The sequence below is a fragment of the Electrona antarctica genome (assembly GCF_951216825.1).
Source record: "Electrona antarctica genome assembly, chromosome: 2".
Lineage (NCBI taxonomy): Eukaryota > Metazoa > Chordata > Actinopteri > Myctophiformes > Myctophidae > Electrona > Electrona antarctica.
Genome location: NC_136807.1, coordinates 1903895 through 1919221, shown reverse-complemented (window position 1 = coordinate 1919221; position 15327 = coordinate 1903895). Strand labels below are relative to the sequence as shown.

The 15327-nt window shown below is 45.1% G+C and overlaps 1 protein-coding gene across 1 annotated transcript in view; it reads right to left on the bottom strand.

Annotated features, from left to right (window-relative positions):
* The window catches only part of LOC306914019 (sodium-dependent lysophosphatidylcholine symporter 1-like), a gene marked incomplete at its 3' end in the record, with an annotated part of 28566 nt that overhangs the window by 4132 nt on the left and 9107 nt on the right, over nt 1-15327 (bottom strand). Inside the window, exons 7-11 of the mRNA XM_079490891.1 lie at nt 13661-13751; nt 10041-10162; nt 9447-9530; nt 6018-6101; nt 5147-5259 (exon numbers count right to left, since the gene is read on the bottom strand). Of these exons, the coding sequence (XP_079347017.1) occupies nt 5147-5259; nt 6018-6101; nt 9447-9530; nt 10041-10162; nt 13661-13751 (494 nt within the window). The remainder of the gene's footprint in view (nt 1-5146; nt 5260-6017; nt 6102-9446; nt 9531-10040; nt 10163-13660; nt 13752-15327) is intronic.

Genomic DNA, 15327 nt, shown 5'->3' with positions numbered 1-15327 from the left:
GGAACAAGACATTTAATGAAGTCATCCACCACATCTGGAAGCATGGACCTGGAACAAGACATTTAATGAAGTCATCCACCACATCTGGAAGCATGGACCTGGAACAAGACATTTAATTAAGTCATCCACCACATCTGGAAGCATGGACCTGTAACAAGACATTTAATGAAGTCATCCACCACATCTGGAAGCATGGACCTGGAACAAGACATTTAATGAAGTCATCCACCACATCTGGAAGCATGGACCAGGAACAAGACATTTAATGAAGTCATCCACCACATCTGGAAGCATGGACCTGTAACAAGACATTTAATGAAGTCATCCACCACATCTGGAAGCATGGACCTGTAACAAGACATTTAATGAAGTCATCCACCACATCTGGAAGCATGGACCTGTAACAAGACATGTAATGAAGTCATCCACCACATCTGGAAGCATGGACCTGTAACAAGACATTTAATGAAGTCATCCACCACATCTGGAAGCATGGACCTGTAACAAGACATGTAATGAAGTCATCCACCACATCTGGAAGCATGGACCTGTAACAAGACATTTAATGAAGTCATCCACCACATCTGGAAGCATGGACCTGTAACAAGACATTTAATGAAGTCATCCACCACATCTGGAAGCATGGACCTGTAACAAGACATTTAATGAAGTCATCCACCACATCTGGAAGCATGGACCTGTAACAAGACATTTAATGAAGTCATCCACCACATCTGGAAGCATGGACCTGGAACAAGACATTTAATGAAGTCATCCACCACATCTGGAAGCATGGACCTGTAACAAGACATTTAATGAAGTCATCCACCACATCTGGAAGCATGGACCTGGAACAAGACATTTAATGAAGTCATCCACCACATCTGGAAGCATGGACCTGGAACAAGACATTTAATGAAGTCATCCACCACATCTGGAAGCATGGACCTGGAACAAGACATTTAATGAAGTCATCCACCACATCTGGAAGCATGGACCTGTAACAAGACATTTAATGAAGTCATCCACCACATCTGGAAGCATGGACCTGTAACAAGACATTTAATGAAGTCATCCACCACATCTGGAAGCATGGACCTGGAACAAGACATTTAATGAAGTCATCCACCACATCTGGAAGCATGGACCTGGAACAAGACATTTAATGAAGTCATCCACCACATCTGGAAGCATGGACCTGTAACAAGACATGTAATGAAGTCATCCACCACATCTGGAAGCATGGACCTGTAACAAGACATTTAATGAAGTCATCCACCACATCTGGAAGCATGGACCTGTAACAAGACATGTAATGAAGTCATCCACCACATCTGGAAGCATGGACCTGTAACAAGACATTTAATGAAGTCATCCACCACATCTGGAAGCATGGACCTGTAACAAGACATTTAATGAAGTCATCCACCACATCTGGAAGCATGGACCTGTAACAAGACATTTAATGAAGTCATCCACCACATCTGGAAGCATGGACCTGTAACAAGACATTTAATGAAGTCATCCACCACATCTGGAAGCATGGACCTGTAACAAGACATTTAATGAAGTCATCCACCACATCTGGAAGCATGGACCTGTAACAAGACATTTAATGAAGTCATCCACCACATCTGGAAGCATGGACCTGGAACAAGACATTTAATGAAGTCATCCACCACATCTGGAAGCATGGACCTGGAACAAGACATTTAATGAAGTCATCCACCACATCTGGAAGCATGGACCTGTAACAAGACATTTAATGAAGTCATCCACCACATCTGGAAGCATGGACCTGTAACAAGACATTTAATGAAGTCATCCACCACATCTGGAAGCATGGACCTGTAACAAGACATTTAATGAAGTCATCCACCGCATCTGGAAGCATGGACCTGTAACAAGACATTTAATGAAGTCATCCACCACATCTGGAAGCATGGACCTGGAACAAGACATTTAATGAAGTCATCCACCACATCTGGAAGCATACACCTGTAACAAGACATTTAATGAAGTCATCCACCACATCTGGAAGCATGGACCTGTAACAAGACATTTAATGAAGTCATCCACCACATCTGGAAGCATGGACCTGTAACAAGACATTTAATGAAGTCATCCACCACATCTGGAAGCATGGACCTGGAACAAGACATTTAATGAAGTCATCCACCACATCTGGAAGCATGGACCTGTAACAAGACATTTAATGAAGTCATCCACCACATCTGGAAGCATGGACCTGTAACAAGACATTTAATGAAGTCATCCACCACATCTGGAAGCATGGACCTGTAACAAGACATTTAATGAAGTCATCCACCACATCTGGAAGCATGGACCTGGAACAAGACATTTAATGAAGTCATCCACCACATCTGGAAGCATGGACCTGTAACAAGACATTTAATGAAGTCATCCACCACATCTGGAAGCATGGACCTGTAACAAGACATTTAATGAAGTCATCCACCACATCTGGAAGCGTGGACCTGTAACAAGACATTTAATGAAGTCATCCACCACATCTGGAAGCATGGACCTAGAACAAGACATTTAATAGTACCAATGTACAAGAGCTTGCATCAGTCATCACTATGTTGTGTTCTGAATACATCCCAGTAGGTGGCGCTGTATCACTGCTGATGGACTAGGACAGTGGTTTTCAACCAATAGTCCTTGAAGGGGTTCCAGGTGGTCCCCATGTAGCTAAAGGATGGACAGTTGGTAACCAAATGGACCCTTAAATACATCTTTAACTCTCAAGAGTGTAAAATGAAACCAAATGGACCCGTACAGGTCCATTTGGTTTCATTTTACACTCTCAAGAGTTACATTATTAAATGTACAAGAAGACTACTAAAGAAAGAATAATTGTTATTTTGATCAACGTTTGCCTGTTATCTCTCTTAATGGTTACCAACGTCAATACAGCATGGAATTGTGGACAAAATCTTATCCAACTACTGTACAACAAAAATATGAAATATTTAAAATATTAATATGATTAAAATATTAATATCTTGGGTCTGAGAGGCTAAATGTCATCGAATCTGTGGCTCAAATGCCAAAACCCAACTGTACTAGGAGAACACTAAAGAGACATAATACTACATACTGGAAATTACACTTAGCATGAAGGGCTTTGGCGAAGGAAGGGAAACAAACGTGTGAGCCAAATCAGCATTCAGCCAGGCACTTAGGGCTCCATTTTCGTCACCGCTAAACCCCTTATCCCTAAACTTCTTTGCCTTTTTTTTACTATTTTGCGAAACATTTTTGAATAGTTAAAATGGCCAGTCTACAAGCTCACAACGTGTCAATGTAGATTGCTTAGTTGAACTATTCAAAAATGTTTTTCAAAATAGTAAAAAAAAAAGGCAAAGAAGTTTAGGGATAAGGTTTTTAGCGGTGACGAAAATGGAGCCCTAAGTGTGATATGTATTGTGTCACAACAACATCTGTCTCACATCTGACTCCTATCCTCTGGAACTAGATAATCAGGATCAGCAACAACAAGATGTTAAAAGTGAAAAGAGGAAAATTATGTAGAACAGTGGTTCTCAAAGTGTCGTCCGGGGACACCCAGACCAGAGCCTTAGATATAGACAGAGTTATGCAAATCCGTTCAGTCCAATGGAGGCTCTCCTACATAGACTTCTATTGGGAATGGGGACAACCAACTGGGACAAGTCCTGGACCGGAAGTAGGCAGAAATGCATTGGACTCACTGGGCAACAGCCCAGCTTTAATGATCTTAAATCCCTTGATTTTAGATTGTTTTGTAGTAATAGTACAACATAAACATTACAGAGACTTTAGTTGTTACTGTACAATACTTTAAAACAGTTGTCATGTTGCACACATGCTTAAAATAGCTCTTGTTTGCGCCGCCCTCGTTGAAAACAATGTATTTCCAACTCCAGCTTGTCTCAGTTCAGGCTGGTTTCTGCCCCCTCAATATCGTAACTCTTCTATTAGATGGCTCTGACCCAGACCACAGGAGGAATTTAACAGATTATATGACAATAAAATCCAAGACGTATACTCCTTGCTTGATTAAAAATCACAGTTAAAGAAACCAAGGCACTCAAAGTAGGATTCATGTCATTGACCACCAGGGCAAACAAACAGACCAATGATGTGTATGGACTCTTAGGTCTTCATCAGACCCTTCTGAAGTGTGCGACTGGGCCCTAACGCTGACACGTGGTCTTCATCAGACCCTTCTGAAGTGTGCGACTGGGCCCTAACGCTGACACTGTGCATGCAAAGATACGGGCGGCTGTGGCTCAGGAGGTAGAGCAGGTCGTCCAATGATCCCTAGGTCGGCGGTTCAAATCCCGGCTCCTCCTCCTGTCCTACATGTGGAAGTGTCCTTGGGCAAGACACTGAACCCTACATTGCCTCCAATGAGTCGGTCGGTGTGAGCTCGCCACCGTCGGTGTGTGAATGTGGGAAGCGAGGACCAGGCGCATAGCGTGGATCAAATGATTGACTGGGCAAATTAGCATCGCGGGGGGGGGGGATAGCACATCCCCGGCCGATAGGTGTGAAGTGTGAACGGCTTGGGGGGAACATTTAAAACCATTTAAAACTTGCATGCTGTTGTTTGCTATACTAAACAGAAATTTGCATGGACAAGGGCTGCCAAAGTAGGCTTGTTGTTTTTCTTGTTTTTTCGCCCCCTCTCTTCAAAGTTAGACTGGGCCAGCTCTAAACTGACTGGGCCACGCAGGCCGTGGCCCAATGGACCCTACGCCGGTGGCGAGGACGCTGGCGTCGACTGTTCGCCGCTTCACCTCCCAATGTATGAATGAATGAACCGTTGTAGAGCACTTTGAGCACTTGGAAAAGCGCTATAAAAATGCAATTCATTATTATTCCTCACCAGGGCAGCAGGTAGAGCACCGCTAGACTGCATCCTGCAGTGATGGACATCATTCTAACTCACCAGGGCAGCAGGTAGAGCACCGCTAGACTGCATCCTGCAGTGATGGACATCATTATGACTCACCAGGGCAGCAGGTAGAGCACCGCTAGACTGCACCCTGCAGTGATGGACATCATTATGACTCACCAGGGCAGCAGGTAGAGCACCGCTAGACTGCATCCTGCAGTGATGGACATTCTAACTCACCAGGGCAGCAGGTAGAGCACCGCTAGACTGCATCCTGCAGTGATGGACAGGGGGATGAAAACAGCCAGACTGCCGTGAACACTGACGATCACCGCCAGCACTGGAACATAGATCTGAGACAAACACGGACAGGTAGAGAACATTATCAGCATTTTAACATGCCAACGTACTGTAGCACTAATACTTTGTTTAGACATGCACATATACTCAATTGATAGACAATTGCAGATTGATAGCATTGATGTTGATTTTGACAGCAAAATTTGATTTTAGTTTTTAGTCTCTTGAATAGTTTATTTAGTTTTAGTCACATTTCTGTCACCTGGAATGTCTTAGCATTAGTCTAGTTTTAGTTGACTAAATCTACAGTTCATTTAGTTGACTAAAATGTATTTTGGCGGGCCTTGATGCCGTCGTAATGGCTGATGTTACACTGAGCTTGTACATCTGCTATTTTCAGCATGTAACCAAGTGTAAAATGACTTATAGTGGATCTCTTGTCCACTAGTCCCTTCCTAACATTTTAGTCTAGTTTTTATTTGTTGACGAAATTGTCAATATATTTAGTCGTAGTTTTAGTCATCATAGCTTAGTTGTCATAGTTTTAGTCAACAATATTTTGGACCAAACAAATAATTACAAAGAAGAAAAACAACAAAAAAAGTGTTTTCTTCTTCCTTCTAATTATTTGTTCGGCCCAAAACATTGTGTTTATTGTCATGATTTGTCACGACAAGAGTTGGCTTTGTCGTAAACGTCTTTAAATAAATACTTTTTGAAAAGTCTATGAGGAAAATGAACAGGGAATTCTTTTCCGGGTCTCTCGAGGGGGCAGGACTGCGACTATAGAAGCGTTCTCTGATCAACTCACAGACATGCCGATGAAGAGGGTGGTCTTCTTGCCCAGTCTGCCCAGCAACAACTGCCACAGAGGGATGGACAGAGTGGCTGCTGCCTGGAGGAAAACATGGAGATAACTGTGGTTATAACATAACCGTGGTTATTTAACCAGAACATCTGCCACAGAGGGATCTCCTCCAGGCTGCTGCCTGGAGGAGATCATGGAGATAACTGTGGTTATTTTAACCATAACATCTGCCACAGAGGGATGGACAGAGTGGCTGCTGCCTGGAGGAAAACATGGAGATAACTGTGGTTATAACATAACCGTGGTTATTTAACCATACCATCTGCCACAGAGGGATCTCCTCCAGGCTGCTGCCTGGAGGAGATCATGGAGATAACTGTGGTTATTTTAACCATAACATCTGCCATAGAGGGATGGACAAAGTGGCTGCTGCCTGGAGGAGAACATGGAGATAACTGTGGTTATTTTAACCATAACATCTGCCACAGAGGGATCTCACTTTTTATTCCCAACTGTCCTACGGTAGCCTACCTTTGCTTGTCCTTAATTGGACTTTGCCTGCTTCTGCTGATCAAACATCTCATGTGTGGAAAATTATGATTTGTTTTGACCAAAAATGAGAATGACTTCTGTGCATAAATGTGTGTTTGTATACTATAGACACATTATCATATGCAGATGTTTTTTGTGTGAGATTGTGGCCACGCCTCCAACACAGCTGTAGGTCGTTAGGGAAGTATGGGCTGTATTTAAACACTTCATAGTTTGGGTGGTCTCTGTCGAGGTCCTTGTGGATGTAATGTCTAAACTACTCAGTGCAGAAGGACTTCTGTTTTCTGTTTCTGCACATTTCAGCCTCTTTAACCCATTTACACCTGAGATCAGATTCTAAAAATGTCTTCTACATCCTGACAGTTTTCTGAAAAATGTTTCTGTCAGTCGTTCTTTGATTTTTTTTAAATAGCAGACCTACAAGCTCATAGCGCGCCACTCGGTGGCGCGCTATGAGCTTGTAGGTCTGGTATTTTTCAATAGCTAAAGCATAATACAACCAAAATGGGTTTAGGTGTGCATCATCTTCGTTTGACTATTTTCTTTTCTTACTCCCTTTCTGTTCCAGAAGTTTGTTGTATTATTTATGACCCAAACGTATTCAGAGTATAGTAGCCTAATTAATGTAGACGTTTTTTCCTGATAGCATAAGGGGTGGGGAAAGAACATAAACATGCAAAAACACCTGTACCCAATTCATGGAGAGTAATGGCACTGTCTGTTGTGTTTTATCTTCCTGTTCTATCTATAAAGGCCTACATGGACTCATTCCCCCTCGATCCCTAAGGGAATGTATTCGTAGGAAGATGGACACGGCCACTACAGGTCAGACTCCAGAGGGGAGGGCGAGGTGCCTTTGGACAAAATGACCTCGCCATCAAAGATGGTTGGGACTGGAACAGTCTCTGTAAGTACAGTGCACTGAAGTCCCCCAGTACCCCCAGATGGTTGGGACTGGAACAGTCTCTGTAAGTACAGTGCACTGAAGTCCCCCAGTACCCCCAGTCACCCTAAGGGAGAGCCTCACATTCTCAGCCTTCAAATGACAAGTAAAACAGTGCTTGAAAGATAACCAGACATGCGATCACGTATGTAAGGGATAATATCTGGCTAGGTGGTCATTATCGGGAGATAATTCACCGACAGGGAGTTTAACCACCGAGGCGAAGCCAAGGTGGTTACACTCCCTGAAGGTGAATTATCTCCCGACAATGACCACCTAGCCAGATATTATCCCGCTTATTACATGGCTAACTGTGATGATCGGGGATCATATATGAGTGTTATTGTTGTGAGATATTATGAATAGCCTTCGTATGGGCCTATTTATATTTACTAGAGTTCTCACATTGTTATCGGCTACACAGTACCAGGGTGGGGGGAGTGGTTGTTATCGGCTACACAGTACCAGGGTGGGGGGAGTGGTTGCCTGTGTTTTCCCTAATCCTCCGCAGGTGGACTAATTGATGATTGACACCTAGAGAAGCTGGCCCGTCTGTCAGGGAGTGATCAGCCCTGACTGGCTGTCGGTCTAGAGTGGGAGTGCTCCTGATCATGGCTCTCCCTACTCACCTATGCTATATCAGTCAGTCTGTTCCTGGAAGGCGGCAAGGACTGTCTAAAGAGGACGGGACGCGAAGACCGTACGGGCGACGCCATGTTGCTCCATGGTGCTCCATGGAAGGAAAGAAACATGCGCAGTTGAGACCAAGGAAGCTGAACGCGGAAGTGTTGGCTGCATATAGCCCATTGCGCATGTTTCTTTCCTTCCATGGAGCAACATGGCGTCGCCCGTACGACGCCATGTTGTCTTCGCGTCTCGTCCTTCTTAGACAGTCCTTGGAAGGCGGTGGGGAGACAGGCCGGAATCCTCTCTCTCCCAGCCGCCACACTGACTGTGGACTTTTGCCATACTGTTTGATATTTAGTTTGTCCCTTCGGAAAGGACTCTTTTGCTCTTCAGCTGTAGTGTTAATTTGTGTCTGTTTTCTAGGTCTCTTTTCTTTTGAGTTTGAGTTTGTATTCTGTAAACTGTAAAGCATCATTCCATCATTCCATTCATCTTTATATAAATAAATATTCGTATTTTGAAGCTGGTTTCATGTCGATCCATTAAATGTTACACTTAATTACCCCTAGACATATTGGGTTGTAACACTAACTAACATAAATTAATACATTGACCCCAAAACACAACAAAAAAAGTATTCCATAAGTTCGCGCTGGCTGCGTCTGCAGCTGCAGGACTGTCGGAAAACAAGGAAGTGAGTTGATCAAATAGAATCCATTTTCGGGTCCTGCTTCGTCTATTTCTCGCTCAAATGTTTTCAAAAACATTTTTAAGAGCAATGTTTAGCTGTAAATGACATTGTGTCACTAGTGTGTGTGTGTGTTTACATGGCTGTCATGATGGAAACAGCAGTAAATCAAGCGGGGCGCAGCCGCGCAGCTGGTGCTCAGAGGGTTTGATTAGGCAGCGGTCATTATCGACACATAATTCACCGCTGAATTAAGCGATTGACCAATCAGAATCAAGCATTCAACCAAGCCATGTAATAAAGTATTTTATCGACTAGGCCCATGACTCTATATGGGATTTTAATACATGCCTATTGTTGATAGTTGATGTACCTTGAGTGTTGTTGTTGTTAACTGTTGTTGTATCAAATATTATATTGTAAAGTCTGTGTTTTCTTAGTTTGTGGACTTTACACTTGCTCATGTGTATGTATTACACATGTCTTGGGTTCATCAATGTTTCCTCCGGATCAAGTGCCCTCCGGATCAAGTGCCCTCCGGCATTGAGCATTGAGTATCTAGGCTTACTTACTCACCGTCTTCTTGGCATTGAGCATTGAGTATCTAGGCTTACTTACTCACCATCAAAACCAGTAACAGGTGCTGGAAGTACGGCCCCAGACCCACAGCGTGGGTGAAGAACAGGGCAGCGTTCCCTTGAGCCATCTATAAACGACACATCACACATGGTGAGGAGTGGGCGTGGCCATATGCCATAGTCTCGTTCGTAGTAAATCAGTCTCATGGTGAGGAGTGGGCGTGGCCATATGCCATAGTCTCGTTGGTAGTAAATCAGTCACATGGTGAGGAGTGGGCGTGGCCATATGCCATAGTCTCATCAGTAGTAAATCAGTCACATGGTGAGGAGTGGGCGTGGCCATATGCCATAGTCTCGTTGGTAGTAAATCAGTCACATGGTGAGGAGTGGGCGTGGCCATATGCCATAGTCTCGTTGGTAGTAAATCAGTGTCATACAGACAGTACAAGAAAACCTGGAGACTTGACATTCACTAATTGGGTCTTAATGATCAAAATAAGAACATTATAATGGTGTTATACATTTGCCACGGACATGTTGACCCTCACCTGAAACGCCAGCGAGCAGAAGAGGAAGGACACGTTGACCCTCACCTGAAACGCCAGCGAGCAGAAGAGGAAGGACACGTTGACCCTCACCTGAAACGCCAGCGAGCAGAAGAGGAAGCCAAACACCAGCTTGACGTACGGCGTGTGTCTCACCAACATGTTCATGCCGGTCAGGAAGGGCATCGTTGTCCTGCCCAGAGTACTGAGGGGAGCTGCAGCGGAGGAACAGAACACAGTGGGTTAATGTTAGGTCAGGAAGGGCATCGTTGTCCTGCCCAGAGTACTGAGGGGAGCTGCAGTGGAGGAACAGAACACAGTGGGTTAATGTTACTGAGAGGAGCTGCAGGGACACAGTGGGTTAATGTTATACACAACGGGATGCACATTAGACACACCAATGGACCCACATGTGGAAACAACGGTCGGACATGCAGTCGGACATGCAGTCGGACATGCAGTCGGACATGCAGTCGGACATGAAGACGGACATGAAGACGGACATGCAGTCGGACTTGCAGTCGGACATGCAGTCGGACATGCAGTCGGACATGCAGTCGGACATGCAGTCGGACATTGCATTGTGACACATTGTGAAGCTCACAACATGTTGCATTGAGACACATTGTGAAGCTCACAGCATGTTGCATTGTGTCACATTGTGAAGCTCACAGCATGTTGCATTGAGACACATTGTGAAGCTCACAGCATGTTGCATTGTGTCACATTGTGAAGCTCACAGCATGTTGCATTGGGACACATTGTGAAGCTCACAGCATGTTGCATTGAGACACATTGTGAAGCTCACAGCATGTTGCATTGTGTCACATTGTGAAGCTCACAGCATGTTGCATTGTGTCACATTGTGAAGCTCACAGCATGTTGCATTGTGTCACATTGTGAAGCTCACAGCATGTTGCATTGTGTCACATTGTGAAGCTCACAGCATGTTGCATTGTGTCACATTGTGAAGCTCACAGCATGTTGCATTGTGTCACATTGTGAAGCTCACAGCATGTTGCATTGTGTCACATTGTGAAGCTCACAGCATGTTGCATTGTGTCACATTGTGAAGCTCACAGCATGTTGCATTGAGACACCTTGTGAAGCTCACAGCATGTTGCACTGTGACACATTGTGAAGCTCACAGCATGTTGCACTGTGACACATTGTGAAGCTCACAGCATGTTGCACTGTGACACATTGTGAAGCTCACAGCATGTTGCACTGTGACACATTGTGAAGCTCACAGCATGTTGCACTGTGACACATTGTGAAGCTCACAGCATGTTCCACTGTGACACATTGTGAAGCTCACAGCATGTTGCATTGAGACACATTGTGAAGCTCACAGCATGTTGCATTGAGACACATTGTGAAGCTCACAGCATGTTGCATTGAGACACATTGTGAAGCTCACAACATGTTGCATTGTGTCACATTGTGAAGCTCACAGCATGTTGCACTGTGACACATTGTGAAGCTCACAGCATGTTCCACTGTGACACATTGTGAAGCTCACAGCATGTTGCATTGAGACACATTGTGAAGCTCACAGCATGTTGCATTGTGTCACATTGTGAAGCTCACAACATGTTGCATTGTGTCACATTGTGAAGCTCACAGCATGTTGCACTGTGACACCTTGTGAAGCTCACAGCATGTTGCATTGGGACACATTGTGAAGCTCACAACATGTTGCATTGTGTCACATTGTGAAGCTCACAGCATGTTGCATTGAGACACATTGTGAAGCTCACAACATGTTGCATTGTGACACATTGTGAAGCTCACAACATGTTGCATTGGGACACATTGTGAAGCTCACAACATGTTGCATTGGGACACATTGTGAAGCTCACAACATGTTGCATTGTGACACATTGTGAAGCTCACAGCATGTTCCACTGTGACACATTGTGAAGCTCACAGCATGTTGCATTGGGACACATTGTGAAGCTCACAGCATGTTGCACTGTGACACATTGTGAAGCTCACAGCATGTTGCATTGGGACACATTGTGAAGCTCACAACATGTTGCATTGAGACACATTGTGAAGCTCACAGCATGTTGCATTGAGACACCTTGTGAAGCTCACAGCATGTTGCACTGTGACACATTGTGAAGCTCACAGCATGTTGCATTGGGACACATTGTGAAGCTCACAGCATGTTGCATTGAGACACATTGTGAAGCTCACAACATGTTGCATTGAGACACATTGTGAAGCTCACAGCATGTTGCATTGAGACACCTTGTGAAGCTCACAACATGTTGCATTGTGACACATTGTGAAGCTCACAACATGTTGCATTGAGACACATTGTGAAGCTCACAGCATGTTGCATTGAGACACATTGTGAAGCTCACAGCATGTTGCATTGAGACACCTTGTGAAGCTCACAACATGTTGCATTGAGACACATTGTGAAGCTCACAGCATGTTGCATTGAGACACATTGTGAAGCTCACAACATGTTGCATTGTGACACATTGTGAAGCTCACATGTTGCATTGAGACACATTGTGAAGCTCACAACATGTTGCATTGAGACACCTTGTGAAGCTCACAGCATGTTGCATTGAGACACATTGTGAAGCTCACAGCATGTTGCATTGAGACACCTTGTGAAGCTCACAGCATGTTGCATTGGGACACATTGTGAAGCTCACAGCATGTTGCATTGGGACACATTGTGAAGCTCACAGCATGTTGCATTGGGACACATTGTGAGCTTTGCTATTTTCATTTCTTGTAAAATTATGGTTAAACGCATCATGGCAGAAGAATGTTGTTCCAGGCAACGGTTTACAAGACACACCCAGTATAATCTCTGTTTGTTTTGAGATTTAAAAAAATGTCTTCTAAATCATGACAGTTTTCTGAAATACCTAGTTTTCTGTTTCTATATCAGTGGTGCTCAATATTTCATGTCAAGGACCCCAAAAAATATATGTAATTGACGCCGACCCCCATCTTAGAATATGTTGTTCCAGGGACCGCACAAAATCATGGAATAACAATTGACCCTTGAAAGCTCCTGTAAAGTGATCCTGTAAGATTGATCTACTATTTGACAATAATTATCCTACATTTCAAGCTTGATTTTAAAAGTTAAATTGCAAAGGTATGTACAGGATATGTTGTACATTCTATGCCAGAAGCTGAAGAAATTAGTAGCTTGAAATAAAATAACTTTTTTATTTTCTGCCTGTGTTTCTCATCCTCATCACATTCAGCTCGTTTTAAACTAATGTGATGAAGAAGGCTGGACAGCTGGTGACTCCCAGATCATGTTGGGAAGGCAGCCAAGGGTGTGTGTGGGATGGATTGGGCCCAAACACATGAACGCGCTGCCGTTGACTATCATTGCACGCGTTCACGTATGAAACAGCGTTCACGTGTCATCATGAACGTGATAGTCAACGGACCAGCTCTGGCCCAGCGCTGCAATACCAAATTCGGCCACTATGTCCATTTCGCCTCAGGGTTTCCTCCGGTTGCCGTCTCTATTAATATATACTCTAGGTTGAGAACCCCTGCTCTAGGAGATTAGTTTACCACATTCACACGTGAGTTGTAGAAAGCCTTTTAAGCAGGAACACGACAGACCCCCACCCTCACGGACCCCCCGTGGACCCCCTACCCCCACGGACCCCCCACCCTCACGGACCCCCCACTGGACCCCCACGGACCCCCCACGGACTCACCCAGCTGCTCCTTGACCCCCAGGAAGAGCACCAGACTGGACACGAAGAAGAGACTGCTCTGGACCACAGCAGCCACAGCGTAGGCCCTCCTCTGGGGGACAGAAACACTTTGATTGGACAACACAGCATAGGCCCCTCCTCTGGGGGACAGACAGACACTTTGATTGGACAATGTATAGCATAGGCCCCTCCTCTGGGACACACACTTTGATTGGACAACACATCATAGGCCCTCCTCTGGGGGACAGAAACACTTTGATTGGACAACACAGCATAGGCCCCTCCTCTGGGGGACAGACAGACACTTTGATTGGACAACATAGCATAGGCCCCTCCTCTGGGGGACAGACAGACACTTTGATTGGACAACATAGCATAGGCCCTCCTCTGGGGGACAGACAGACACTTTGATTGGACAACATAGCATAGGCCCTCCTCTGGGGGACAGACAGACACTTTGATTGGACAACATAGCATAGGCCCCTCCTCTGGGGGACAGAAACACTTTGATTGGACAACACAGCATAGGCCCCTCCTCTGGGGGACAGAAACACTTTGATTGGACAACATAGCATAGGCCCTCCTCTGGGGGACAGACAGACACTTTGATTGGACAACATAGCATAGGCCCCTCCTCTGGGGGACAGACAGACACTTTGATTGGACAACATAGCATAGGCCCTCCTCTGGGGGACAGACAGACACTTTGATTGGACAACACAGCATAGGCCCCTCCTCTGGGGGACAGACAGACACTTTGATTGGACAACACAGCATAGGCCCTCCTCTGGGGGACAGACAGACACTTTGATTGGACAATGTATAGCATAGGCCCTCCTCTGGGGGACAGACAGACACTTTGATTGGACAACACAGCATAGGCCCCTCCTCTGGGGGACAGACAGACACTTTGATTGGACAACATAGCATAGGCCCTCCTCTGGGGGACAGACAGACACTTTGATTGGACAACACAGCATAGGCCCCTCCTCTGGGGGACAGACAGACACTTTGATTGGACAACACAGCATAGGCCCCTCCTCTGGGGGACAGACAGACACTTTGATTGGACAACATAGCATAGGCCCTCCTCTGGGGGACAGACAGACACTTTGATTGGACAATGTATAGCATAGGCCCCTCCTCTGGGGGACAGAAACACTTTGATTGGACAATGTATAGCATAGGCCCTCCGCTGGGGGACAGACAGACACTTTGATTGGACAACATAGCATAGGCCCCTCCTCTGGGGGACAGACAGACACTTTGATTGGACAACACAGCATAGGCCCCTCCTCTGGGGGACAGAAACACTTTGATTGGACAACACAGCATAGGCCCTCCTCTGGGGGACAGACAGACACTTTGATTGGACAACATAGCATAGGCCCCTCCTCTGGGGGACAGACAGACACTTTGATTGGACAACACAGCATAGGCCCCTCCTCTGGGGGACAGAAACACTTTGATTGGACAACACAGCATAGGCCCTCCTCTGAGGGACACCTTTATTGGGTTAACACTAAGTGGTCATGTCCGTTAAGATGTTTTTTCCCTGAGCGCAGATAGTGTACGTTGTTGTTTTACAACAGGAGCGCATAGTGTACGTTTTTGGAAAGCGTGACAAGGTAATGGTCTAGCTGGCTCGTTCACGTGTGGCACTGAGA